This window comes from Oryctolagus cuniculus, chromosome 19 (genome assembly GCF_964237555.1).
Source record: "Oryctolagus cuniculus chromosome 19, mOryCun1.1, whole genome shotgun sequence".
Lineage (NCBI taxonomy): Eukaryota > Metazoa > Chordata > Mammalia > Lagomorpha > Leporidae > Oryctolagus > Oryctolagus cuniculus.
Genome location: NC_091450.1, coordinates 18,309,029 through 18,334,842, shown reverse-complemented (window position 1 = coordinate 18,334,842; position 25,814 = coordinate 18,309,029). Strand labels below are relative to the sequence as shown.

Below are 25,814 nucleotides of genomic sequence, written 5' to 3'. Positions count from 1 at the left end.
TTAATATCCAGAAAATCAAATTTTTATAAAGATGGGAATCAGACTATTCATACTACTTTGCAACTTTAGTTTTCATTTAGTAGTGTATCTTATATATCTTATGTCACTACATATCTTATTCTTGTTCCTAAAATCTGCATACTATTGCAGTGTTTGCTATACCTATTATAGCATTTGTGCTTTATAAATTTTTGCTACTATAACTAATGCTGCAGTGAATATCCTTCTATATATTTGGCATACATATGTGTTAAAATATTCTTCAGATGGTTTTATCCACGTTTTGACTAATGAATTTTCTTACCACATCCAACTCTTTACTATATTGTTCTTTTCCTTGTAGATGAGGCTTAAGTGGACACAGATGTCAACTGTCTATGCTGGGCCGTTTAGCAAAAATTGCAATCTCAGGGCTTTGAAAAGGCTGTTTAAGAGCTTTGGTCCAGTCCGGTCAATTACTCTTGTTCTTGAAACTCATCAGGTAAGGCGACCAGAAAACTCAAGATTTTGACCTTCTACATAGTATTAGAAATAGAGATCATTTCTAGAGCCATTAAAATAACAAGTATAATGAAGTGAGCTTAATTGTCACCAGCTTGAGTGTGAAATATACTTTGATGAGAGCAGTTGTTGACCCACGAGAATTATATTCATTATCCAGAATTGCCAGGTTTCCTGTTTTTTTTTGAGAATCTGTCAACTTTTGCATGTTAGCTCGTTTTCTGAAATGTCAGATAAGCCAGAAAATATGTCTGCTGGTTGAATATAGCCTATGGACCTTCTTATTGTGACTCTAGCTTTAAACGATAAAACAGTCTTTAAAAAAGAGTGGTAACTTCCATGTCTCGGGACGGGTCTAGGGCTTGAGTGGGCTGTAACTGCAAAGTAGGCTATTAGCTAAGTACGATATGGGAAGGGGATTAAGGGAGAGCTCTTGTTATTGTTGGTATCTCTTAGGTAAGTTTTGTATATTGTGTTTTTTATTTTCATAAAAGCTTTTAGAGAGTTTAATTATTTTTACTTTTTTAAAAAAGAATACTTGTGTGTGGTTTTAAAAAGGCATATTTGTTCAAAAAGACTTAACAAGTAAGTCTCCATTTTCATGGTCATATCACCAATAGTTAAAGACCATAGTTGATATATGAAGCATTACAATCTTATAAGCACATTGTATACAGATGAAGAAGCAATTATGATGAGAAGTAAGAATAGGAATGCTATAAAGAATATATAAAAAATAATATACAATGACATATGATGGAGGTTTCCAAAGGAAGGAACTAGGAGTCTGGGGAAAAGGAGATAGGGAAGGTATTTTTTGTTGCTTTAGAACAGGGGAGAAGGCCAGTGCCGCAGCTCACTAGGCTAATCCTCTGCCTGCAACACCGGCACCCTAGGTTCTAGTCCCGGTTGCTCCTCTTCCAGTCCAGCTCTCTGCTGTGGCCCAGGAAGGCAGTGGAGGATGGCCCAAGTGCTTGGGCCCTGCACCCACATGGGAGACCAGGAGGAAGCACCTGGCTCCTGGCTTTGGATCGGCGCAGCGTGCTGGCTGTAGCAGCTATTTAGGGGGTGAACCAACAGAAAAAGGTAGACCTTTCTCTCTGTCTCTCTCTCTCACTGTCTAACTCTGACTGTAAAAAAAAAAAAAAAAAAAAAAAAAAGAGAGAGAGAGAGAGAGAACAAGAGAACAAGGGTGAAAAACATCCAGCCTTTAAATGGCCTGCAAAATCATTTGGCCTGGCCCTGCCAAGGCAACCACAGGTGGGACTTGAAATCCACTAAATCTGTAGCAGGCTAACTTTGAAGTTGATAATTTTGTATGGCCTGCAGATGATGTCATAAATATCCAAATGGCCCCTAGCAGAAGAAAGCTTCCCTTTCCCTGCTTTATAACTTGGAGACTAGGCAACTATTAAACTTGTACATGAATAACTATTAAAATGAATCGGGTGGGCAGGGGTGTAGTGGTTAAGCCATTCCCATTAGGAGTACTCTGTTCTTGACTCCAGCTTCCTCATAATGGCTCAAGGACTTGGGTTGCTGCCACCCATGTGGGAGACCCAGATGGAGTTTCCAGCTCTTGGCTTCAGCCTTGCTTAATCCTGGCTGTTGTACATATTTAAAGAGTAAATCAGAGCTTTGTGCAGTGGCAGTATCGTAGCCAATGAGGTTTATCTGAGGTGCAATTATTGCTAATTAAAGAGTAAATCAGTATCTCTCTTTCTGTCCCTCTGCCTCTAATAAATAAAAAATAAAATGAAGCAAAAACATAAAAGACTTCCAAAATGATCTAAATGGAGGATCCTAGATATTTTAAAATACGCTTTTCTAAAATGTTTTATTAATGTCTTTCCAGTGACTAAAAAAATAAATAAAAAGATTGTTCCTGGACTGGGAGATGGGAAATTTGTGGGAAAGAACTGTAACCACTTCCTATAAGTCTTTCTGTTGGCTTTTTTGGGTAAAAAATATGAGAGTATTTAAGAAAATTGATATAAAATGCATTGTTTTTTTTCATAACAACATCTTCCATGACCTTTTCGGAGACTCTACAGATGCATGAATTTTAAAAAACATTGCAAATAATTTCGTCTTAACTTCATTTTTCATGAACTTTTTATAACACAAAATTTACCTTTTTAACCATTTCTGAGCAGCATAAAGTACATTGATAATGCACAACCATCACTACCATCCATCTCCAGAACTTTTTCATCATCCCAAACTGACACTGTATTTTATAACTCCTCCTCATTGCTCCCTTCCTCCACTCCATTGTAATTAATGATTGTTTTACTTTCTGTCTGAATTTGCCTCATCTTTATACTTCACATAAATGGAGTTGTACAATATTTGTCCTTGTGCGTCTGGCTTATTTCCCTTAGCATAATGTCTTCAGGGTTCTTCCATGTTGCAGTATCTCATCCTTTATTATTCCTGAATAATACTCCAGTGGGTGTATATAAATCATTCTGTATGTCTCCTCATTCGTCAGTGGACACACAGGTTGTTCCACTGTGTGGATTTTGTGAATAATGCTTCTGTGAACACAGGTGTTTTCCATTAGCCTGCCTATATACTCAGAAATGGAATTGATGAATCAAATCGTTAATTTTTTTTTGAGGAACCATAAGTGTTTCCCATAGTGGTTACACCATTTTACATTCCCATCAGTAAAGAATAAGGGTTCTCATTTCTCCTGATCCTCATTGATACTTGGTTTTTCTGTTTTTAAGATGGATATGAAGTTGTATCTCCTTTGGTTGTTTTTTTATTTTTATTTTTTATTTTTTTTTTGAGAAAGAGAGAAAGGTCTTCCTTTTTGTGTTGGTTCACCCCGCAAATGGCCGCTATTGCCAGCGCTGCGGCCGGTGTGCTGCGCCGATCTGAAGCCAGGAGCCAGGTGCTTCCTCCTGGTCTCCCATGCTGATGCAGGGCCCAAGCACCTGGGCCATCCTCCACTGCCTTCCCGGGCCACAGCAGAGAGCTGGCCTGGAAGAGGAGCAACCGGGACAGAACCTGGAGTGCCAGTGCTTGCAGGCAGAGGATTAGCCTAGTGAGCCGCGGCACCGACCCTCATTTGGTTTTGATTTGCATGATTTGCATTTCCCTAATGACCAGAGAAATAGCTACACAGGTGTTGCCTTTTTTTTTTTTTTTTTTTTTTTAATTTGAGTGACCAAGGAGTTACCATCTACTATTTTTCTTCCAAAGTGCCTATAATGACTGCGGCTGGGCCTGGCCAAAACTTGAAGCCAGGAACCCCGTATGGGTCTCTCAGGTGGGTGACATGTACACAATTATTTGAACTGCTTCAGCCATCACCACTGCTTTGTGGGGTTTGCGTTAGCAGGAAGTTGGAATCAGGAGCCTGAGGCAGGAATCAAACCCAGGGACTCTGATGCGGGATGTGGGTCTCTAAACTGCAGTCTTAACTGCTAGACAAAATGTCTTCCCTTTTTCATATTTTAAACATATTGTTTTTGTTGTTGAATTGTAGGATTCTCTATGGAGTCTAGACATCAATCTCTTATTTAGATTTGTGATTTGCAAATATTTCCTCCCCAAAGGGTTGTCTTTTGACATTGTTGAATAGTGTCCTTGGTTACACAAACATTTTTAAATTTGGTTGAAGTCCAATTTGTCTATTTTTTCTTCTGTTGTCTGCCTTTGGTGTAGTATTCAAGAAATCATTGCCAAATTCCGGGTCATGAAGTTTTCCTATGGGCTTTTAGCATTTCTATGTTGAGGCTGTGACTCAGATAATCATGCAGATTTATCTGTGAATCATCAGACAGAAAAGCAGACCGTTTGTGTGTGTGTGTCCTTTTTTTTGGCGGGGGGACAGGTAGAGTTAGAGAGACGAGAAAGGTCTTCCTTCCATTGGTTCACTCCCCAAATGGCCACTACGGCCAGAGCTATACTGATCGGAAGCCAGGAGCCAGGTACTTCCTCCTGGGCTCCCTTGCAGGTGCAGGGGCCAAGCACTTGGGCCATCTTCCACTGCCCTCTTGGGCCACAGCAGCGAGCTGGACTGGAAGAGAGGCAACTGGGATTAGAACCCGGCACCCATATGGGATGCCAGCACTGCAGGCGGAGGATTAACCAAGTGAGCCATGGCGCCAGCCCCAAAGCAGACCATTTGAAGATGTGATCTATCCAGTAGGAGAACTTAGCCTCCCAAGTTAATAAGAAAGCTGCTTAAAATCAAACTAACAGGCAAGTGGGACTGTTATTGAATAATAAAAAAAATGAGGACTTTATTGAATAATAAATATTTTGAAAAGCAAATTACATAATAAGGAATTTGTTAGTGTTTTCCCCATACTACCCAGGTCAGTGGGCTTCAGTTTTAAATGATTGGGGCCGGTGTTGTGGCATAATTGTTTAAACCACTGCCTGCGATACTGACATCCCCTACGAGTACCAGTTCAAGTCCTGGCTGCTGCACTTCCAATCCAGCTTCCTGCTAATGGTCTTGGGAAAGCAGCAGAAGATGACCCAAATCATTGGAACTCTGCACCCTTGTGGGAGACCTGAATAAAGCACCTGGCTCCTGGCTTCCACCTGGCCCAGCCCTGGCCATTGCAGCCATTTGGTGAGTGAACAAAAGATGGAAGGTTTCTTTTCTCTGTGTCCCTCTCTCTAACTCTGACTTTCAGGTAACTAACTAAGTAAATCTTAAAATTTTTTTCTAAATGACAAATCTTAAATTTCACTAACATTTACCGTCTGCATTCTCTTCTGGAGTACCATGGCACGGGCATCCATTCTAGTGGCCTTGGCCATTATGGTTTGGATCCCTTTCCCAGCCCCTCTTGCAGACTGAGCTGGAAAGCAATGAGGAGGAATCTTGTCTTTTCTGCAGCCTCATCTCTGTGTTCAATATGAAGTTCTGGAAGCTGCCCAGCTGGCCATAGAGTCCTTGGATGGCATCCTGGTGGAAGGCATTTGCATCAAGGTAGGGTGGCCCAGAGGAAGCCAAAAGCAGCCCCCTTCACTCAGGCCTGGTCTGGCACAGCCTTTATTTACAGTGCTCCAAGACGTGTAAGAAATACTCTGAAGTGCAGGCACAAGACTTCCTGTTCTGAAGGAAAGTCTTCTACCAAGTCTGGCGTTCTCCTAGCAATGACCTCAGACTTGACAGCTTTAATTTTGGTCAAAACCCACCTGGGCTACAGTGGGGTCTTCCGTGTATTCTTTATCACTACGTAGGCCACAGATGATTTGTTCTGGTTGCTCTTTGCTTCAGCTTTCAGGGAGATCAGATGGTTCTATTTTGAAGTTCCTTATGCAAATAGAATTTCATTGAAGGTGTCAGAAAGTAAACTGAATAGCATATATTTCCATGAAAACTATGTATAGTTGTGTATTTATCAGTTTGGTATCACAATTCTTTGAGGTGGTTATCATCAGCCTCTGTGTACAGATTGGAAAACCACAAAGTTAGGTTACTTGATGGTTTACAGCAGGCCTGAGGGTTAAAGTGGTGACTGCCAGCACTAACTCCTCTTCTCCGTCAGGTGCAGAGGCCTGTGACTGAGCTCACCCTTGATGGTGACACCCTTGTGAATGAGCTGGAACTAGATTCTGAGAACCGAGGTACTATTTACCTGTCTGGAGTGAATGAAAACTTCAAAGACTGCTTGTTGCAGCAGTCCAGCCTCTTCCTTGGCTTGGAAGCTGTGATCTTGCCTAAAGACCTTAAAAGTGGAATGCCGAAAAAATACTGTTTCCTGAGTAAGTCTATGCCACTGACTATAGCTTTGGGAATGGTGATGTGTGAGGTCGGAGAAGGAGAGGCTCACCTAACAAGCTCTGGGCTGGACCAGAGCAGCAGCTCCTGATTCTGTCTTCCCATGGCTCTGGCTGGGCTCCAGCTTAGGTGGTGATCTGCTTTCTTGGCCCTTGCTAACACAAGGTGGGGGTGTTCTTGCTTTCAGAATTCAAAACTTTTGGCAGTGCCCAAAGGGCCCTTACCATTCTCAAAGGCAAGGAGTGGAAGCTGAAAGGCAGGCATGCCCTTACCCCTAGGCACCTCCACGCATGGCTCAGGGGCTTACCGCCTGAATCAAGAAGCCCTCCAGGACTCCATGTCATACCTCCCCCATCAGAACAGCAGTCCTTGCAGGTGAGTGAGGGAGTGTATTGTGGAGTTATAGAGGGAAGACAGCTGCTCTAGTTTGCTGGCTTTGTGCCTTGGTCTTCCGTTTCTGGAAATTAGGAGAGCTCTGCTCAGTGACACTTAACCCTTTATATATTTAATTGAATGGCAGAGATAGATAGGCAGAGATCTCCTATTTGCATATTCACTCTTCATATGCCCACATCAGCCAGGCCTGGGCCATTCGGAAATCATAGGGATCATAGGGATCAAACTACTTGAGCCATCATCTGGTGCCTCCTAGAGTGTACATTCATAGGAAGCTGGGTTCAGGAGTCAAGCCAGGACTCAAATCCACGCATCCCAAGCAGTCTTACCTGTTTGCGCCAAACATCCACCCTGACACTTAATCAATTTTTTTCTTCCCTGGCCCCAGTCTTACAGCATTTCCCAGCTTCCTCCATTCTTGGCCACATGGATTTTTCTGCCACATCTCTGATACGTTTTGCCCTATCCATACCTGCTAAAATTAGGATTTTAGGATTCAAGGTGGCTCTTCAAAGGACTTTGAGGGACCGAGGCAAGAGACTGGAGAGCTACACAAATCTTCAGTGATCTAGTCTAGGATTTCTCAAAGCGTAGAACACACGATAATTTTCATTGTCATAGATCTACTCTATTTCTAACATTCACTGAAAAAAACTTACTGAACCTATGATTACATCAGTAGTATCACTAAGACAAGGCTCTGGAAGAAATGGACTCACATTAAAGAAAAACATTAGGGATACAAAGGCAGGAGAGTAGAGATAGAAGGTAAATGGCCGAAGCTTGAGGAACCCTGTCCTAGTCTAATCTACCGCACCTAGCTGATGAGAAATAGAGGCCAGAGCTGGTCAGTGACTTTCCCAATATCAATGTATTAGGTTATTTTTTGTTGTTGTTACTATGAGGAAATACCTGAGGCAGGTTAAGTTTATAAAGAAAAGAGGTTTATTTTATTTAGCTCACCATTGTGGAGCCTGAACATGCGGAGGACGTAATGCATGTTCTGGCAAGGTTCCCTCTTGGCAGATGGCAGTGCCGGAAGCGTGTGTATAGGGAAGAGATCACATCAGCCACCAAATAGGAAGCCAGAGAGACTGAGGTCTCACAATGCTGAGGGCATTCACCCAAGGCCTAAGGACCCCATCTCCCAATACCAGCAGGCAGAGGATTCCCCATATTTGAATCTTTGGGGAAAAGTGACACCTAATCTTCGTTTCACAATGATGATTAATGGCAGAGGTGAGGCCAGAGGCAACATTAGTGATGTGGCTCCCCTACCATGGGGCCCCAGGTGATGTATCTGGAGAAAAAAATGACCATTGCCATCCTCCTTGAGGAGGTCATAAGCCAACTTGAGTATCTCAGGATGCTGGTTGCATGGAACACTTGAAATGTGGGCTCCAGCTCCAGGAGGGGATTTATCCAATGCCTTTATTCACTGGGATCCGATGGCCCTGGAGCCTGAGGAAGTGATCAGCCCCTGTACGTGTGAGCCACCGAGAGTGCTCTGGCTGAGTGCTGACATGTGGATTTGATCCCAGACTCTGAAGGTGGACCACCCGAAGGTAGCAGCCTGGCGCTGGGGCCGGAAGATTGAGAAGCTGTACCGCAGCCTGTGTCCTGGGACCCTCTGCCTCATCCTGCTGCCGGGAACCCAGAGGTAAGACTGAGGTGGTTATCTTTGTGGCCCCTGGATTTAGCTGTTCAGAAAGACTTTTTGCTGATGTCCAGACATAATGAGGACTTCCATGAATCATCTCTTAATCTTCAAAGTTCTAAGATAGTCCCATTCACATTTTTGGTGCTTATATTAATGGTCACTCAAGGAGATAGCTCATCCTGTTTAAAACCACAGGCCTTAATGTCCTGTAGTCCCTCTGGGTAGGTAGTAGCTTCCTAACCCCACTTGAGTAAAAAAGATCAAGACGTCCTAGGACAAGGCCCAGGCTTAGGTGTAACCAGGGCCTGCTGACCCTTCTCACTTACCGGAGTGTGTTCCTGCCCTTTCCTCTATTGCTAACTCTTGACTTTTAAGAGAGAGAAGGGTCTGTTTCACTGATTCTAAGCCTGAGCAACACTGGAATAGGACTCTGGGCCCAGTTCCAGTTCCATCACCTATCAATTGGAAGTGTCCAAGCCATTTGCTGACAGAGATCTCCATTTCCCTTCAATAACATGAGTGATTTGGAGTAAATCAAGTGATTTTAAACCCTTTTAACTGTAAACACTTTCATTAAAGAGAAACTGATGTTAAATGCTAAAGCATAAAGACAAGCAGTTCTGGAATGAGTGGGTAGAAGCATGAATGAGTATACAGATTGGAGGAAGAGAGTGGCTTTTATTTGAGCAGTTGGAAAAAAAATCACTGGATTGTGTTAAGTTCTAAAAAGGCCCGTAAGAGTCTGACATTCTAGGCAATGTCAATATTAAGGCAATATCTCAAGCCTTAAAACCTTAATCAGAATTTCTTATAAAGTTTTTATATTATGCATCTGACAGCTACTAGTGATACCGTCTACCTGCAACTTGAAAGAACTGCTGTCTGAGAAGCAAAAACAAATATGTGCTTATGCAGGATAAAAAAATCTTAGTTTAAAAGGCTGACAGCAATAGGTTAAAAAGTGACCAGAACTGCCAGTAGAGCTTTTTGGTTAAGAGCAAAGGCCCTAGTGGACAGACTTGCTCTTAGCTAGCTCTTCAGGGCCAGAGCATATGGAGGTAAGGAGAGAACTGAAGACTGGATCTTCATGTTTGTAAGTAGAGTACTTAGATTGTAGTCCCCTATTTTACAAGTAAACTAAACGAGTGACCCGAAGTGTTCTTCTTTAAGTGGTCTGGATATTCCACAAAGAGTGAAGGCTTGACTAAAGGGAGTGTCGGGGTCAGGTAGCAAAGAAGCTTAGGGTTTGACAAAGGCAAAGATTCCAAGTCAAAAGAATAGGAACTTCTGGAAGCACCAAGTAACTCCTTTCATTTAGAAGTTGTACTCTAGCCATGTGGAGCTGCCTTCATGGCTCCAGCAGATATCCTTGGGAAACCAAGTGGTTCAGGAAGAGGCAAAGAGAACAGAAGTTCTCCTCAGGCTGAAGACCTGACTCAACTCTTCACATTTCCAGTAGCTGCTGAAAATAATATTGGAAATATTAATAATTGCTATAGTTTACCCCCAGAATCCATAAGCATTAGATAACTGTGCTAAATCCTTTTATGTACATTTTTGGTTAGGTCATTAGAATTCCTATAGAGAAATGCTCAGGTCACACAGCTGTTAAGTACACGGTCAGGATTTGAACCCTGTTGCTCTGACTCCAGATCCACTCTCTTGCCATTAGTGCTCCAGTCCTCCATGTCCAAAAGGATAGTGCTTACTAGCTTCAGTGTGGATAGTAAATGGAGACAGATTCTGTATTCTTTTATTTCCTCATTTGCCTTCTAGAGCTCAACTCTCTAACCTAATACCATGAATGTTCATCACCAAATGGCATGTTATTAGGTGACTCCTGAATTCTATGTACTGTGTCAGGTGTTTTACAGTACACGTTATTAAATTAATGTTGTGTAAAGGTTTTTAAACAGTTCCTGGCACACAGTAGGGCTGCAGGTGTTTAAATGAAAGACAAGATTCTTATAGCAATTTACAAGGAATCTGGTGACTAATTGCCAGTATTGAAATCCTGGTTCTGCTACTTATGTTGTCTATGAGCCTATTTCTTTACTTGAAAAATGAAGATAACAGTTGCACCTACATCAGTGAGCCATCCTGAAGGATTCAATGAGACAGTGCTTAAAACTACCCTTGGCCATCTAGTAAGTGCTAAGTGTGTTGGCCATCATTGTCTGTAGTCCTCAGAAAAGGCTCTCTGACACAGTCACTTCAATATTTAATAGTTTTGTAGTTAAAGAAATGAGGCTTGGTTGAGATATGTCTCACATCTCTTTAGGTGACAGAGCTAGGATTTGAATGTAGGCCTCTCCATTGAGCAGGCTGCTTTCCATAAAATTGCTTGCCTGTAGCTCCATGACACACACACATACTCAAGTAATTTACCCTTCAGTCGGCCCTGTGAGTAAGTCTGTCTTCATTCCTCATTTATTGCAGCATTCATGGAGCACTCTCTGGCTTGGGACTAGTGGGAATAAAAGATGAAGAGGAAAGCACCATTCCAAACATGTGCTTGTGAGTCTGCCCACCATTTCCTGTGCCCCATTTCTTACCCTTCATGGGCAATGGCAGAGAAGGTGGTTAGGCCATAGCCTCTCCTGAGGCTTCCGTCCTTTCTATGCAGAAGCATTTGTGGGAAGTTGCTATGGGGATACTAGCTATATCATCAGGAGTTTAGTTCATTTATATGGTATATTCAAATCTTTAATAAATACCTCTAAGGTCAAACATTCCTCATCTTAAGACAAGGTGGGGAAAGAAACAAGTGTGTTTCTTGTGTCACTGGGTTTATATACACAGATGCTTGTTCATATAGCACTCTTATAAAAGGGTACAGATAAGCCAACAAGGAGTGATTTCACCGTGGTGAAAGCCCGACAAGTTTTGTAGTTTGTCAAAGCTGCAGTATCTGCAGTGAAAAAAAAAAAGTTATTTGTTTTTGTTTTTAATGATTTATTTTGGAAGTCATAGTTAGAGAGAGGGAGAGAAAGAGAGAGAGAGGGAGGAATGTCTTCCATCCGCTGGTTCACTCCCCAGATGGCTGCAATGGGCAGTGCTGGGCAAGGCTGAAGGCAGGAACTAGGAGCTTCATTCCAGTCTCCCACATGGACACAGGGGCCCAAGCACTTGGGCCATCTTCTGCTGCCTTTCCCAGGGCATTAGCAAAGGAGCTGGATCATAAGTGCAGTGGCCAGGACATAAACTGGCACCCATATGGGATGCTGGCCTTGCAGGTGGCGGCTTTACCCCCATGCCACACCAATTTTTTTTAAAGCAAATTGTTACCATTGACAGGTGCTACAAAATTGACAGGCTAAACTGAAAATCTGGCAAGTTCACCACAGCTTTTTACAAACCCTGGGAACCTCATTCCAGTTCATGTTTAGGATTTTTTTTTTCTTCAGATACTCCTGCAATGCCACTCTTCCCCAGTAGGTGCCTCCATTATATCAGCTCTCCCCCTAGGAACTGGAACCATAATTCAGTAAAAGCCACTTTTCTGCTTTTTAATTGACTCTCATATTATATATATAATATTGGAAAGGATATGGAATACAGGCACACAATTCCAAAACTGGTAGCATTATTAACTGCTGTCCTAATGCGGCATACAGTGTGATCAGAGCAGACACTTTGTAAACTGCTCAATGCACTGAACACTTGGCAGTTCCACTTGTCAAGTACTACCCTGAGGTAATAAGTTTCACAAAAACATGTATGAAGGAGGCACTAAAGAGTTATTACAGTGGAGTTCTAATGACTGTGTGTGCATATAAACAGAATCAGCAGTGGAAACGACCTGCAAGAGGCAGCAAACATCAGGATTCAGAATGTCGTGACTTTAACTCTCAGCTTTTTTACCTATTACTTGTGTACTGTGCTCAGGATAAGGGTACGTATGGGACTACTGCAAAGATAAATGAGATTATGCAGTCACAGGATGGTACAAAAAAGTGTGGAGGACTACAGAATTGAATAGTTTGAGTCCATTTTGTAGGGAAAAATTTACAGCGCTGTGGCATAGTGAGTTAAGCTGCCACCTATGACCCCAGCATCTGATATGGCACAGGTTTAAGTCCCGGCTGCTCTACTTCCTGCTGATGCCCCTGGGAACACAGTGGAACATGGCCCAAGTACTTGAGCCCCTGCCACCCACATGGGAGACCCTGATGAAGCTTCTTGGCTTCAGCCTGGCGCATCCTTGGCCACTGTGGCCATTTGGGGAGTAAACCAGCAAATGAAACATGTCTTTCCTTCTCTTTTTAATTCTGCCTTTCAAATAAATAAATCTTAAATACACACACACACACACACACAAAGCTATGCACAGGCTTGGAACAAGATTGGCAGAAAGTTCTACCAAATATATTCCTACATGGAGACTGGACTTTTCTTCCAGTATTCAGCATATACTGCTGCTATGGTCAGAAAAAAGTTCAGAAGGTTGAACATTCGGGGAAGTGTGTTTAATCTTTTAAATGTAGCTTCTTTAAGATCCAGCCCTATAGGAACCAGACTAAAGAGCTGCATTTTGGATTGGGCTGCTAGAATTTGAACAAGACCCTCTGTCAGGTACACTGCCAGCCCCAGCTGCAAGGCCCCCAGAACAAATTCAAACTGACAGCATTGCTGGCTTCCCTCCCACCCAGCTGAGCTCCAAAGCTCTGAGAGCTTACTTGCTCTTTACCTCTGGATGCTCCAGTCTTCAAGGATAAGTAAGTCCCTCCCTTGGATACCGACAGGCCTGGTTTGGAGCTTCGGGTTCTGCTTCTGAATGTTTTTAGGTGAGTTACTTAACCTCAACCTCATTTGGGCCCATTTCCACAGCTGTATAAACTGAGTATATATCTACTTTTAAGGATAACTGTGGAACTACAAAGATCCCACTTGTGGGCTACGTATGAATTAGTTTCCCTTTCTGTGCCTCAGTTTCCTCATCTTTAATAGGGAAATGAGTCCTACATTATAAAACTTGTTACGAGAACTAAATTGGGGGAAAGCCTAGATTAAGTGCTCAGTAAACGACAGTATTTTACTAAGGATCACCGCTGGCATGCAGGAAGAGCAGATTAGGGTGCCCTATACCAGAAGCATACCCTTTGCTCGCAAGAAGAGCTAAGGTCATTTCCTTTTCTCAGGTGGGTGCGACTGGAGATTTCCTCTGGGCCCCAACTGCAGAATCTGTAGAAACAGAAAAGGACCTGAACCACAAGGCCTCCAAGATTTCAGTCTGCACACTCTGTTCTTTCGGCTGATGCTCCCACCTTTTGGAAGCCAAGGCTGCCAACTTGGCCTCTTGCAAAACACACATTCCACTCGTAAGTGCGTTTGTGCATTTTTCCTCCCACACCCTTAGAAGCAGCCAATGCAGAGCTGCCAAAGCAGCTGCTGGAGAAGCAGCTTCTCATTTGGGGTGAAAAAGCAACTCCAAGGTTTTTACAAAACTCTTCTTTTAGGCCTTTAACATACTACCACCATTTTCTTGCCTCCTTATCCAAGGTGGGATTGTTCAAAACTGTAATCCATGTTCAATTTCATTTCTTTTTTGTCCTTTTTGTAAATAACTTCTTCCCTTTTATAAAGGAAGTTCATTTAAGTGAAAATTTTGAAAAATTCTGAAAAATTAAAGCAACACCTAAGCACACCACCCAGAGTCCATGACTGCCAAGATTTTGCAGTCTTTTAATCCAAACTTTTCCATCACTATTCAAAAGCTGCTTTTAATACTATATAATATTCCAACATTGATGTCTGCTATAATTGCTAAGACAACAGATGTGCATTGTTGACAATGAGGTTTTTCTGCAAGGATCTTATCAATTCTATCTTTGCACATATGTTCTTATGCTTCTAAAAGAAAATTACTGGTGTTGTGGTATAGCAAGTTAAGACACCTCCTGTCATGCCAGCATCCCATACAGGCGCCAGTTTGAGTCGTGGCTGCTCCACTTCCCATCCAGCTCCCTGCCAAGGCACCTGGGAAAGCAGTGGAAGATGGCCCAGGTGCTTGGGCTCTTGCCACTCAAGTGTGAGACAGAGTTCAGGTTCCTGGCTTTGACCTGGTCCAGCTCTGACTTTTATAGCTATTTGGGGAGTGAACCAGCAGATGGAAGACCTCTCTCTGTAACTCTGCCTTTCAAATAAATACATCTTAAAAAAACAAATTACTGGGTTGAGAAGCAGAAATACTTAAGGTATCTTTTAATTCCAAAAAGCTTTTTAAAAGTCTGTTGGCATTCAAGTTCTTGATAATTTCATAGGTGAAGTAAAGTTTTCTATTGTAGTGCTAATTTTTATTTATTTGAATACCCTTTAGGTTGGCATCCAACTTCTTTTTCTAGAAGGTTTTTGGCCAATTTTTCTTAACTGAATTGTCCATGTATATTTTGCCATTTTTCTGTTTGGAAGTCAAAGTAGTTTTTCTGTACTGACTGATTAGTATCCACTTGTTCATTAGCAGGAACCAGAGCTGGGCACTGAACCCAGGTACTGCTGTAGAGGACCAGGTGTCTTAACTTTCAGGTTAAAATCCCTGCCCCTTAAGGTAGATAAGCTTTTTTTTAATATATAACTTTATTTTATTTTATTATTATTATTTTTTTTTTGACAGGCAGAGTGGACAGTGAGAGAGAGAGACAGAGAGAAAGGTCTTCCTTTGCCATTGGTTCACCCTCCAATGGCCGCCGCGGCCGGTGCACCACGCCAATCCAATGGCAGGAGCCAGGTGCTTCTCCTGGTCTCCCATGCAGGTGCAGGGCCCAAGCACTTGGGCCATCCTCCACTGCACTCCCTGGCCACAGCAGAGAGCTGGCCTGGAAGAGGGGCAACCGGGACAGAATCTGGCGCCCCAACCGGGACTAGAACCTGCTGTGCCGGCGCCACTAGGTGGAGGATTAGCCTGTTGAGCCACGGTGCCGGCCCAAGGTAGATAAGCTTTAAAGCTTATTTTTTTTTTTGTAATTTCTTCTGTTTTGCCTTAATGCTTAGAAAGTCCCAACTGACAGAGACCAATTTAACATTCATTGACAAGTTTATGCATTTATAATTTTTCTCGTATACCCTTACTTCTCACATTTACTTTAGCATATACTAACAACTTTCTCCCAAATATTTCGTTTTCTTCAATTTTCTATCTTTACTTACCCAATAAAGGAGGGTGTTCTTTTTGAGTCCATTTATGTTCAATATGTTGAATCCATATTCTATCTTATCTTGGACTGGTACCACATATTTTGTAGATATATATTAAAATGCAGTAGTAATTTCACCAGAAACCACCCCAAATAAGCCCAGGGTCCACGGAAGAGTCCCATCAGCATGAATTACAAAACACTACAGAGTAAAAATGTTTTTGCTGACTGCATTAGTGCTGCTGTATTCCAACTACGACTTTCTCAATGCTTCTGAGGCAAGAGACTGAATAAAGTTAGAATACCACACAAAGAATGTTAAATCCAGATGGGAGCCTTAGGACTTCAAGATAGGATATGCTCAAGTCAAAGTAAAGGAAGGGGAAACTGGGCCAAACCTCTCCTTCCTAGGCAGACTAACCTTCAAACTGGATCAAAACCCAGAGCTAGGGGCTGGTGCTGTGGTACAGTGGGTTAAGCTACAGCCGGCATCCCATGTTGAAACACTGGTTTGAGTTCTGGCTGCTCCACTTCTGGTCCAGCTCTGTGTTAATGTGCTTGGGAAAGGAGAGGATGGCTGTAGTACCTATACCCCCTGCACCCATGTGGCAGACCAGAATGGAGCTCCTCACTCCTGGCTTCTGCCTGGCTGTTGCAGCCATTTGGGAAATGAACTAGTGGATGGAAGATCTCTCTCTCTCTCTCTCTCTCTGCATTTCAAATAAATCTTAGAAGAAAAAATAAATCCTATAGTTAAAGGGATGATTTTCAGAGTCAATCCAGCCAAGTGCTTTTGCAAATGGTTCAGACAGCAGGGAAGAGGCCAGTGCTACACTGACTCTTCTGTACTGCTCTGGACCCCAAGCACTGCCTTCATTATACCTTCCTTGCTAAAACAAAGTCCATCCCACAAGTAGTTAAGGTCTTCTAACAATATGTGAAGAAACTGCTTGCCCCTCATCTAAGTGAAAATTGGATTTTAGTCATAGCCCATATAGTATATACTTTATTATAGCCATATATAATCCATATAGTACACATAGTTATATGTAATCCATATTCAAGCTGTAAGCTCCAAATAAGTACCAGAATCAGCAATCTTTTTGTTACTCCTCAAACCCGTTTATAAAGCTTTGGCTGGGCTTGATTACTCAGAAGGGTCAAAGCACAGAGGCAGCCCAGGAGCCGATGGGACTAAGTACATGGTTGGAGGAACACTTTTACTTTCTAAGTGAGAAAGTCACCTCTAGATTGCCTTTCTGACCCCACCTGATGCTGACCTTGCTAATACAGGGTGGGGGGATCCAATTCATTTCAGAAGCCTCAGAAACCTTGACTCCCGAGTCCTTTGCAATTGGTAGAAAAAGTACATTCAGTTCCACGACTGGATTCATTATTTTTAGGATACCAACATGAAGCTGGGAATCTAGGGAGGAGGGAGTGCATCAGAGCCTCCATCAAAGACATGAGTAAAAGGACTGGTCATTAGTTTTCCTGAATATAAACAATAAATAGAAAAGATAATGGAAGGAAGATTGGGATCATAGTAGGCCCTTGTAATTAGGCTTCCAGAATTTTGAGGCAGATGGGAGTCTTGGGGATCATGCTAATCTAAGACCACATACAAACATACCCAGCCCCTCAGAGGGGCAGTGACTTGTAGAGGTTCATGTGTGACCATGCCGACCCCTCTCTCCTTGTCTGTTTGCTTCAGCTAACATCCTTTTGGAGACTCAAGAAAGTCTGTTGCTCTTCGGTGTTTTATAAATACTTTCTTTGAAATCTATGAGTAAGAGTCTCTTAATTTGACAGATGAGTAAAAGGCAATTTGGAAGTTCACTAACTTGCCAAGGGTCATTCAGCAGTGGCACCTGAAAGATCAGGTGCCCTTTGTCATGATCACTGCCAGACAGATCTAGAAGCCATGGACTTCAGAGTACTCAAACTCACTTTTTGATGCCCAGGGGAATTCACATCAGTTGTCCAAACTATTTAGTCAGTGGCCCAATAAGAACTGATTTGCTTTGTTGCATCTAAGTACTGAGATCCTAAAAGCAGGTGTGGGGCGTCAACACACCTATGTTGGGAGTCCAGGGATCCTGTACCATCTGGGCTATTTCCCAAAGCACTCACTTGTTATCTAGTGTGTTTGTAGAGGGTCCTTGTGGATAAATCTTGCCCCCAGAATAAAGTCACTTTTTTTTTTCTGGCAGAAATGTCAATAATCAAGTAAACAAATTTATTAAATCCAACAGCAGATAACCTTCCAAATAAAACATCAAAAGAAAAAAATAATGTAGACATCAAAGACAAAAATGTGTGTAACAAGTTAATAAAAATATTCAAGGGGCCATTTGAAGAGTGCAACAGTGCAGAGAACACAATCAAAAGTATTAACTTTTGTCAAGTTTGTACAGCCTCAAGAAATAGACACGCTGGTCACAAACCAAGAGGGATCCACAACAGTGGGGGAGGGTCACATGAGCAGTGGACTCATCACCTCGACAGCTTAAGGCAGGATACCTGTAGGACCAAACCATCCATGCCCCATTTGCCTATTGCTTCAAATTCCCCCTTTGAAACTTAGAACTATACTCATTAGTGCAACAGGTAAGAGCAATTGATCACAGACGAGAGAGCTGGGGACCAGAGTCAGAAGACACTTCCAGAGCGCATCTATGTGTTAGGGAAGCAGGGGGACAAAACAAACAGCTGGCTTCCTTTGGCAACATCAAAGATTTGTGTTGACAGCAGTGAGGAAAAAAGGTGGGTGGTAGACAAGTGAGTATCTGAGAGCAAGCTGGGTTTCTAGCAAGGAATGGGGAGGACAAGATGCCCCAGCATCTGAAGCAGAAGCAGAACCTGATGTTTAATGCAAGCCATCTTGGCTTCTGCAACCAGGGCTCAAGCATCAATTTATTTATTTTCTTTGAGAAAGAAAAAAAAAAAAACACCCTGCTGGTCATCACTGACATGCAGTCCCAATCCAAGTGAAACTGGATAGATGCCATAGTTACGGCTTACAATGGGAATGAACTTGAAGGCGGTAGGTGGGCACCCCCTCTAAATGACTCAGAAAACATATGGAGTGAGGACGAGCAATGTCACATGTCCTCAAATGAGTCCTGGGTAACACATTTCAATAACTGTAATAGTCCTTTTATAGCCATTTAAACAATATACTGCTGGAGTCCTCCAAGGAAGACCTTTGTCAGTTACCAAGATATTCAAGTCCACCAAGGAAGACCTTTGTCAGTTATCACGATATTCAAGTCGTCATTAACCAAACATAACAGACAAGAAAAACTGCAAGCCACCAAAAAAAAAAAAAAAAAAAAAAAAAGCCAAACCAAAAGAACAAAGAATCCCTAGGAGCAGCTTTTGTTCAGTCCTTACCTTAATAACAGTATAGTTGACTCTACCTTTGGGCTTTACTACCCTGAAGATTTCATTTGAAATATGGCAAACCCAACAGTCCGAAATAGAACCTGTTTTGTAAACCGTAAGACAAGTCTTTACCCCGGTAGCTTCTCCCTTGTAGCCTCCGGCACCAAGGACTGAATTTTGGCAGCAGCTCCTGGGAGATCAGTACTGTTTCAGAGACTAATACTGTGTGGCTTAATCCTTTCTTCCTTTCCAAGAAGGCTGGTTTATACACCTTCCACGGGGAAGTTTAATACTGAAAACACTGTCTTGTACATTTTCAATTAATTTCCCTGGACCATGAGGTTTGGTTGAAATTTGGATCTTCACTCACCTCTGGATTTTTCTTCTTCCCTTATCAGAAGAGTAGACATAAGTTCCTGGACCTAACACAACATGTGAGCACATCTCGCAGGATGAGGAAGAACTGCTAAGGCAAGCAGCTGAGACGAGGTGCTATTAGAGAAGGTGGGGTTAAGAATGATACACTCAAATGTGGCAAGGATTAAGGAGAGAGCAATTCAATGAAGCAAGACTTCATCTCATACCAGCTAATAAATCGCTAAAGGAGCTCAAAGCCATTTGCCAAAACCAAGTAATTTCCCAACATATGTGAGTATATTGAGTTTATTGTGGTTACCCTTGGATGCTGCATCCACATCTGCCCCTGGTCACATCACTCTGGAGTCACAACATCGCTAAAGTGAGAGGTGCACTGGCTTACCCGAGGGGCACGCATTTGGCTGCCTCCACAAAATGACTGCTCATTCATTCCACAGCAAAGCTGCTTCTAGCTTGAGAGGAACGGGGCTTTTCATTTCTCAGAAGATTATCTATACACCCTACATTCACCCCACCTTGGATCCCTCAGTAGAAAAATCTGCTTTGCCTGTGATCCTGAAAACAGTTGCATACTGACCCAAAGCTACTGAATTCATTGCTGAGGAAGGAATTCAACCAGGAAGGAACCTTAAGTCCCTCCCTGACTGCTCCCTCTTCTGGTTTCTTATTTGCATTTTTGTAAAAAAAATGAAATCATCAAAAATATAACCAAAAAATAAATAGTTCTTTTGTAGGGGAAAGATATGCTGAATAGTTCATATTAAAAAAAAAAAAAAAAAAAACCAGAACCATCCACTAATGCACCTAATGCATGGAATGCCTTCTGGAAGGATGAGCAGAGGATCTCATTTCAGAGTCGGCTGTGTTGCTCTTTTGGGCTCTTCCTTCCCATCTGTGCTTCTGATCTGTGATGGAAAAGGCCTTGTCTGGCTAACAGCAGCCTGTGTTTTCCTTCGCTTAACCTCTACAAAATCCAGAATTAGGAAAAATCAGGAGTGGCGAACTAGCTACAATTAAAGATGATAGTCTGGGTGTGTCTACCTCCTGGGGCCCCCTGACAACATTTTTACAAGGATCTTGCATCTTATTTAGCTAGAACAAGGATAGAATCCTGACCTGAGACTCCTACTTCAGCTTGCCAGCAGTCCTGCTACCCTGCTGTGACTGATCTGCCCCGCTAGGAGGGGCAACTGTCAGGACTTTTTCTAAAATTCCAACTATTAATATGTTCCCTATGTCAGTATCAATTTTAGAAAACACTGGCTGCCAAAACCTGAAATAATTATCTTTGTAAAGATGGGAGGTCAGGTAGGGCTACTAGCAAAGGAACTCAAAACATGCAATTCTTGCCCAGGCTGAAAACCCTAAGTGTACCTGGGAGAGAGGACTGCTTACCAGAGAAAACTCTAAATACTTAATAGACAAACTCTCATTACCTTAACAGCATACATGTTTTAATAAGTTTTTATTTAAAAGATTCCCTTTTAAATCTGTTCCAAAGTACTGGAAGCTGAACTATACAAGTTCCTGCCACCCACCCGTCAGCACAGTTTTTTGGGGACATTTTTTTTTAATTGAAAAATAACAAGAGGACCCTCTACTAAAAATCAGTTAGGACCAGAGTCAGCTCCTCAGGCCCCTGTGGCAGTCTGGCCAGAGCTGGCCGTCTGGACCAAGTGTGTGGAGGAGCCTGGGGAACCAGGCCCCTCTTGTGAGGAAAGGGCCAAGTGAATTCATGCCATCAGTGAACACGGTCCAAACGCAGATAGGAAAGCCTCCATTAGGACATCCCCTGGCACTCTTAGACTTTATACATTGAAGGCAGCTCCCTCTTTTATGGCCAGTTTTAGCAGGCAAAGAAATGAAGGAATATAGATACATATATGTGTATATATATATATTTTATATAGGTAAAATATATACATATTTTATATATGTATATATACATATTTGGGGGAAGGGAAGGAGAGGAGGGTCATGTAAACCTAAACAGTCATCACATTACCCCAAATGAGCCTGACATTAACAAAAAGAATAAATAACTCCTGGGGGGTAAGTGACAACATGGGTGCAGCAAGAAGGGAAAGGGCACACGTTTAGCTCTTAAATACACTTTGATATCTGTTTGGCAGAGTTCAGGCCAGCCCCAGGCTTCTGCACTTGCCAGACAAGTAAGCTGATGATACGTAAAGAAAGGAAAATTAAGGAGAAAAAATAATTCAAGCAGAGCTCCATACCACAGTTTTCCTTCAAGTCAGCTGGCCGGCAGGCACCATATTCCGACCACCAGGAACAGAAACTTTGGCTCCAAAGCAAATGAAAAAAAAAAAAACAAAAAAACAAAAAAAGTATTTCCACTTAACAACATGAAAATACAGAAACTTCATCAACGAAAGAAAACTATCAAATAAGTCTACTTCCAGCAAAACTGAGGTAGCACTGCTTTCTCTGTATTCAATGCTTAAGTGGTTCTCAGTACAATGTGTCCAAAAAGAAAAAGAAAAAACACTGCTCACTTGACTGACAGGTGCAGCATGTTCATGGATAAATTCAACATGAAATGCAGTAGGTCAAAGAAGGAATGAGCAAGAAGTGAGGGAAATAAGGGTTTTGGATAAATTAGCTTAAAAGGGAAGTTATCACCAGACTACACAAACGCTCTTGACTGGCCTCAGCTCCCCAAGAGCTCTAAACTTGTCTGGAAATTAATGCAATGTGGTTAACAGTTAACACTGCTACTCAAAATCTGTGTAAATCTTTAAAAATAATTATTACAACCTAAATTCAACCATGTAAACAGCACTACACACAGTACAGACCTGCCCTGAAAAACAGTATGCAAAACTGAGATCTGGCACTGTATCATTTTGTAATGTTAATTCAACCGAACAGTCCCATTCCCCCCACCCGGCTCTATACTGGCCCCCACCAAAAAAAAAAAAAAAAATCATCCAATTTGTGCAAGAAATGGCAGACTTATTCTATCTGAAGGCTTCAAAAAAAGATACACAACATGTAGCCAGGTTCAAATATTTTGGGGGATTACCCCCCCCAAAAAAAAGAAATAACCAAAATAACCAAAAAATGAAGAAAGTGCCTAAAACATGATACAGCATTTTAGAGCCCTTTCAGATACAAGGCAGAGAAAGGTGTAAAGTAGAAAATATCCGGATCTTCAGTAATTTCCAGAAAGGTCCAATTCCTTGGTTGGCTGCAGGACAGCAGGCAGCTCTTTGCTGCTGCTCCTGGGACAGAGCCACTAAGTCTGCTCCTCGGGACACAAGCCCTCGGGCCCTGAGCTGAGTGCACCTCTCCCTTCCCCTTCTCTTTTCCTTCGCTCCATTTCCCACTCCACAAAGGTATCAAAGAGACTTGGCCAGGCCTCATCTTCACTGTAGTTGCTGAGGTCGGGGCCAATCACCTGAGTGAAGTTAAGGAACATGTTCCAAGTGTCCCGGGAGATGCCCTTGATCCCCGAGGGGTTCTCTGTTAGGAAGTTTAGCCACTGGTCCAATACTGGAGGGTTGTTTTGAGTGAAGACTAGTTTCCACAGGGCAATGGCTATTTCCCGATGCAGTGACCGCTGCCCTTCTTCAGAGTCCAGGCCAAACTGAAATGTAAACCGGTAGAGATCCTTGAATTTATCCTCCTGTTTGGCTTCTGTTAAGAGGCTAGGGAACCGCGCACAGATCCCGTCAATGCTGTCTGCACTTATTGCCTTGCAGCCATCGAAAAACTCCTTCCTGCAACAGAAAGAAGGCACAAATTAGTTATAACCGATATTATTTACCGAGGGCAACAGAGTATAGTAATCAAGAGTATGGCATTGAGGCAGGATGGCCTGGATCAAATGCCAGCTCCTGCACTAAGTAGTCCTCCTTCCTCATCTGCCAAGTGGTGAGTAAATGTTACACCTCACCTTGCAGGGTTCTGGTGAGGGGTAAACACGTTAGCACGAGTACCGAGTGTTTCCAACACTGCCAAGCACACGGCAGGCAGCTAGTCCCCTGCCTCCTGCTGGGTCTGCTGCCCTGCACTGGTGATGAGGTTGCAGCCTCTTTCTCCTCGATGGAGAAGCCTTCCTGCCTCCCTTTCGATTCTCTCTGGGTTGTTTTGGTATCTTTCTGGTGACAGCCAAGAGACACTTCTGGAGCCCGAGAGGCAGGATAAAATTTAAGTCTGCCACCAGAGATAAAAACTGTGCTATTAAATAACAAAACTTGCGTACACATATTTAACATCTTTGTAACACTTCCAGCTGACAGCACGGTTTCCTCTCTGGGACTGCTGTACCCACCAAGATTAGGGAGTCCAGGTCTGGAGGGTAAGCTACCTGGGGGCATATAGACTAGAAATGGCTTGGCCAGGTCTCATAACCTGCGCTCAGCAAACCACCCCTTGGGGTGACCCTGTCACGTCTTCACCCACAAGCAACTTCTACAGGGATATAAGACCACAACGACATGAAACTGCTGCTTGATAACTGGGCCACCTGTCCTTGTTTCATACAGGTCTGGCTGAGGGCAATACGGTAAGGATGAGAAGGGACAACTGGGCTCACGGAGTGGCAGAGGCACATCCCTGGAGGTTCTCACTGTACTGGCACACACAGCACCTGCCACAGGACGGACAGTGAATTCTCAAGTACCTCAAGATTCCTATTGAGTGGGTCTGCTACAGAGTCAGGCACTTACTTTTTTAAACCCTCAGAGGAGTCTTGGGAGGGAGGTGGCAGGGGGAGGCCTTCTCTGGATCAGGAACACAACTTAGCTCAAAACATCTGCTTTTGAGAAACTGGTCAGAGCACAAGGATTTTCCCTTCCCCAAACCCCATGCAGCTGACCCAGTTATCCTAGCTGAGCACTCCTGCACAACATTGCTCCGTTTCCTCCTCTGCTCACCTGGTAACATGAAGTATTTGTAACTAACCTGGTGAATTTGCACATGGTAGCAGCCTGGAACTTCCAAGCCAAGAGCAGCACTCGAAATTCCGTGGGGTCGACACATAGGTCATTGCAAAAGCGTTCCATGCCTTCTTCCAAAATTGCATCCTCCCGCTCGTCCTTGTAGCGCCTGAACAGTTCTTCCAACCTCTGCAAGGAAGACTCTTCAGCATTGGACTTGGACTCCCTCCCAGCATCTCCCGAGGACGTTGGCAACTGGCAGACCTCAGTGGCAGCCTCCGCCTTCTTGGTCCCATTGACGAGGATATCCCCACCTGGCTTGCCACAAGGTGGCACCTGTTCCTCACGGTGGCCTGCACTTCGCCTGCTGTGTGATTTGCTGCTGGAGTCCCGGTCTCCATTCTTGCTGCCCAAGGTTGATGAGGGATTCTTGCACTTGGTGACACACTGGCCCATGGTGCTGGCGGCCTGGCCTCTAAAGTGGCCCCCTCTGGAATGGATGCCCTCGCTGCCGCTGGCCCATGTACTTCAACATGCCATCAGCCAGAGGAACCAGCCAACCTGGGAGGAAATTGGAAAGCAGTCACCTCTTGAACACAGAACACAGGGCATGGGCGGGGGCACCACCCTCTGGGGACTGCTTCCTGGGGATCACTGCGTTTCAATGAGCCAACAAGGAATGAAGGGAGATCACCTCCCTGATAAGCCAGCTCTGTAACTTGCCTTGGAAAAGCAGTGGCTATGGCACATATGGAAAACCAATATGGGAAATTCCTAAAATTCTTAAGGTAACAGGTTACAAAGAAGCTGATTCATGTGCAGAACACATCAAAGACCACAGTTCTGCCAAATATTCCAGAGGAAATCTGTCTTGCCAATTCATCATCATGCAAAAAATTTATGTGGACCTGGATTAAGCCAGAGGGTACAAATATAAGGTTTATTTTCTAGTTTTTAACACCGTCACACTCAGATTTTCTTTTTCCATACATGGGATTAATAGAGGGAGGGAGTGGCCATACCCAAAACAACTATAGGGTCTCACAATAGCTTAACAATGAGGTAAGGGATTTGCAGTGTCAGGCCTGCGAACAAGGGCAGAACCAAACATCAAAGTAAAGTTCATCCCTGATCTCTCCAGATCCCTTTCTGGGCCTATCCCACATAGCAGGTGTAAGGCCCTTTCTTTGCTCAGCTACGGAAGCCATTCACCATCCCTGTACTCCAAGCAAAGTCTCCTAACCTAGGAGCTTTTTTTTTTTTTATTCCCTCCCTTTTATGTCTTTAGTGAGGCTGTACAGAATGCATGCCAAGTTCTCATTAAACATGACAGTCCTAGCAGGCTTCTAATGGGGTATGTGTCTCTGCTCTAAAGGACTGATTTGTCTAAATACGATCTTCTAAAAATGGTAGGATATGGGGGCAGGAATTGTGATGCAAAAGGATAAGCCACTGCTTGGGATGCTCACATGCCGTCCTGGAGTCCTAGCTACTCAGTTTCTGACCCAGCCTCCTGCTCCTGCATCTTGGGAGGCAGCAGATGATGGCCCCAGTGCTTGGGGCCCTGCCACCCCCATCGGAAAGGGACCTAAAGGGAATGTAATTTCTCTGAGACTACCCTGTCTATCCAGGGCTCCTTTTTTTCTTACGTGTTTATTTTTATCTACTTAAATGGCAACAGAGACAGAGACACAGAGATC

At 43.2% G+C, this 25,814-nt stretch overlaps 2 protein-coding genes and 1 pseudogene across 12 annotated transcripts in view; 2 read left to right on the top strand and 1 right to left on the bottom strand.

The window, feature by feature from the left end:
* The window catches only part of REXO5 (RNA exonuclease 5), a 72,393-nt gene that overhangs the window by 24,736 nt on the left and 21,843 nt on the right, over positions 1–25,814 (top strand). For 7 of the 10 annotated variants that reach the window (XM_070064658.1, XM_070064654.1, XM_070064656.1 and 4 more), the window contains 6 exons: positions 344–481; positions 5,369–5,461; positions 6,024–6,240; positions 6,444–6,631; positions 8,194–8,312; positions 10,752–10,829. In XM_070064658.1, the coding sequence (XP_069920759.1) occupies positions 344–481; positions 5,369–5,461; positions 6,024–6,240; positions 6,444–6,631; positions 8,194–8,312; positions 10,752–10,829 (833 nt within the window). Of the gene's footprint in view, positions 1–343; positions 482–5,368; positions 5,462–6,023; positions 6,241–6,443; positions 6,632–8,193; positions 8,313–10,751; positions 10,830–12,964; positions 25,714–25,814 lie in introns of those variants that run through there. The other 3 variants (XM_008257826.4, XM_070064657.1, XM_051847884.2) reach the window with 3 other exon arrangements.
* LOC127491501 (U4 spliceosomal RNA) lies at positions 2,136–2,304 on the top strand (annotated as a pseudogene).
* DCUN1D3 (defective in cullin neddylation 1 domain containing 3) lies at positions 15,257–24,570 on the bottom strand. Of its 2 annotated transcripts, XR_007920212.2 has the most exons (3): positions 24,140–24,570; positions 22,347–22,953; positions 15,257–19,324 (listed from the first exon to the last, which is right to left on the bottom strand). XR_007920212.2 is itself a non-coding variant. In XM_070064659.1 (2 exons), the coding sequence occupies exons 1-2, from the start codon at positions 24,568–24,570 to the stop codon at positions 22,470–22,472; spliced, it is 915 nt and encodes a 304-aa protein (XP_069920760.1). In that variant the 3' UTR covers positions 15,257–22,469. The 2 variants fall into 2 exon arrangements, 1 of the variants encoding a protein (XP_069920760.1); XM_070064659.1 differs by having other exon boundaries at positions 15,257–22,953.

What these genes read in the sequence shown, in the direction of transcription:
- DCUN1D3 (XM_070064659.1), bottom strand. Translation starts at nt 24,570, where the DNA reads ATGGGCCAGTGTGTCACCAAGTGCAAGAATCCCTCATCAACCTTGGGC. An exon ending in ACCATGTGCAAATTCACCAG is followed by an intron (nt 22,954 to 24,139) that starts GTTAGTTACAAA and finishes TTTCTGTTGCAG; the next exon opens with GAAGGAGTTTTTCGATGGCT.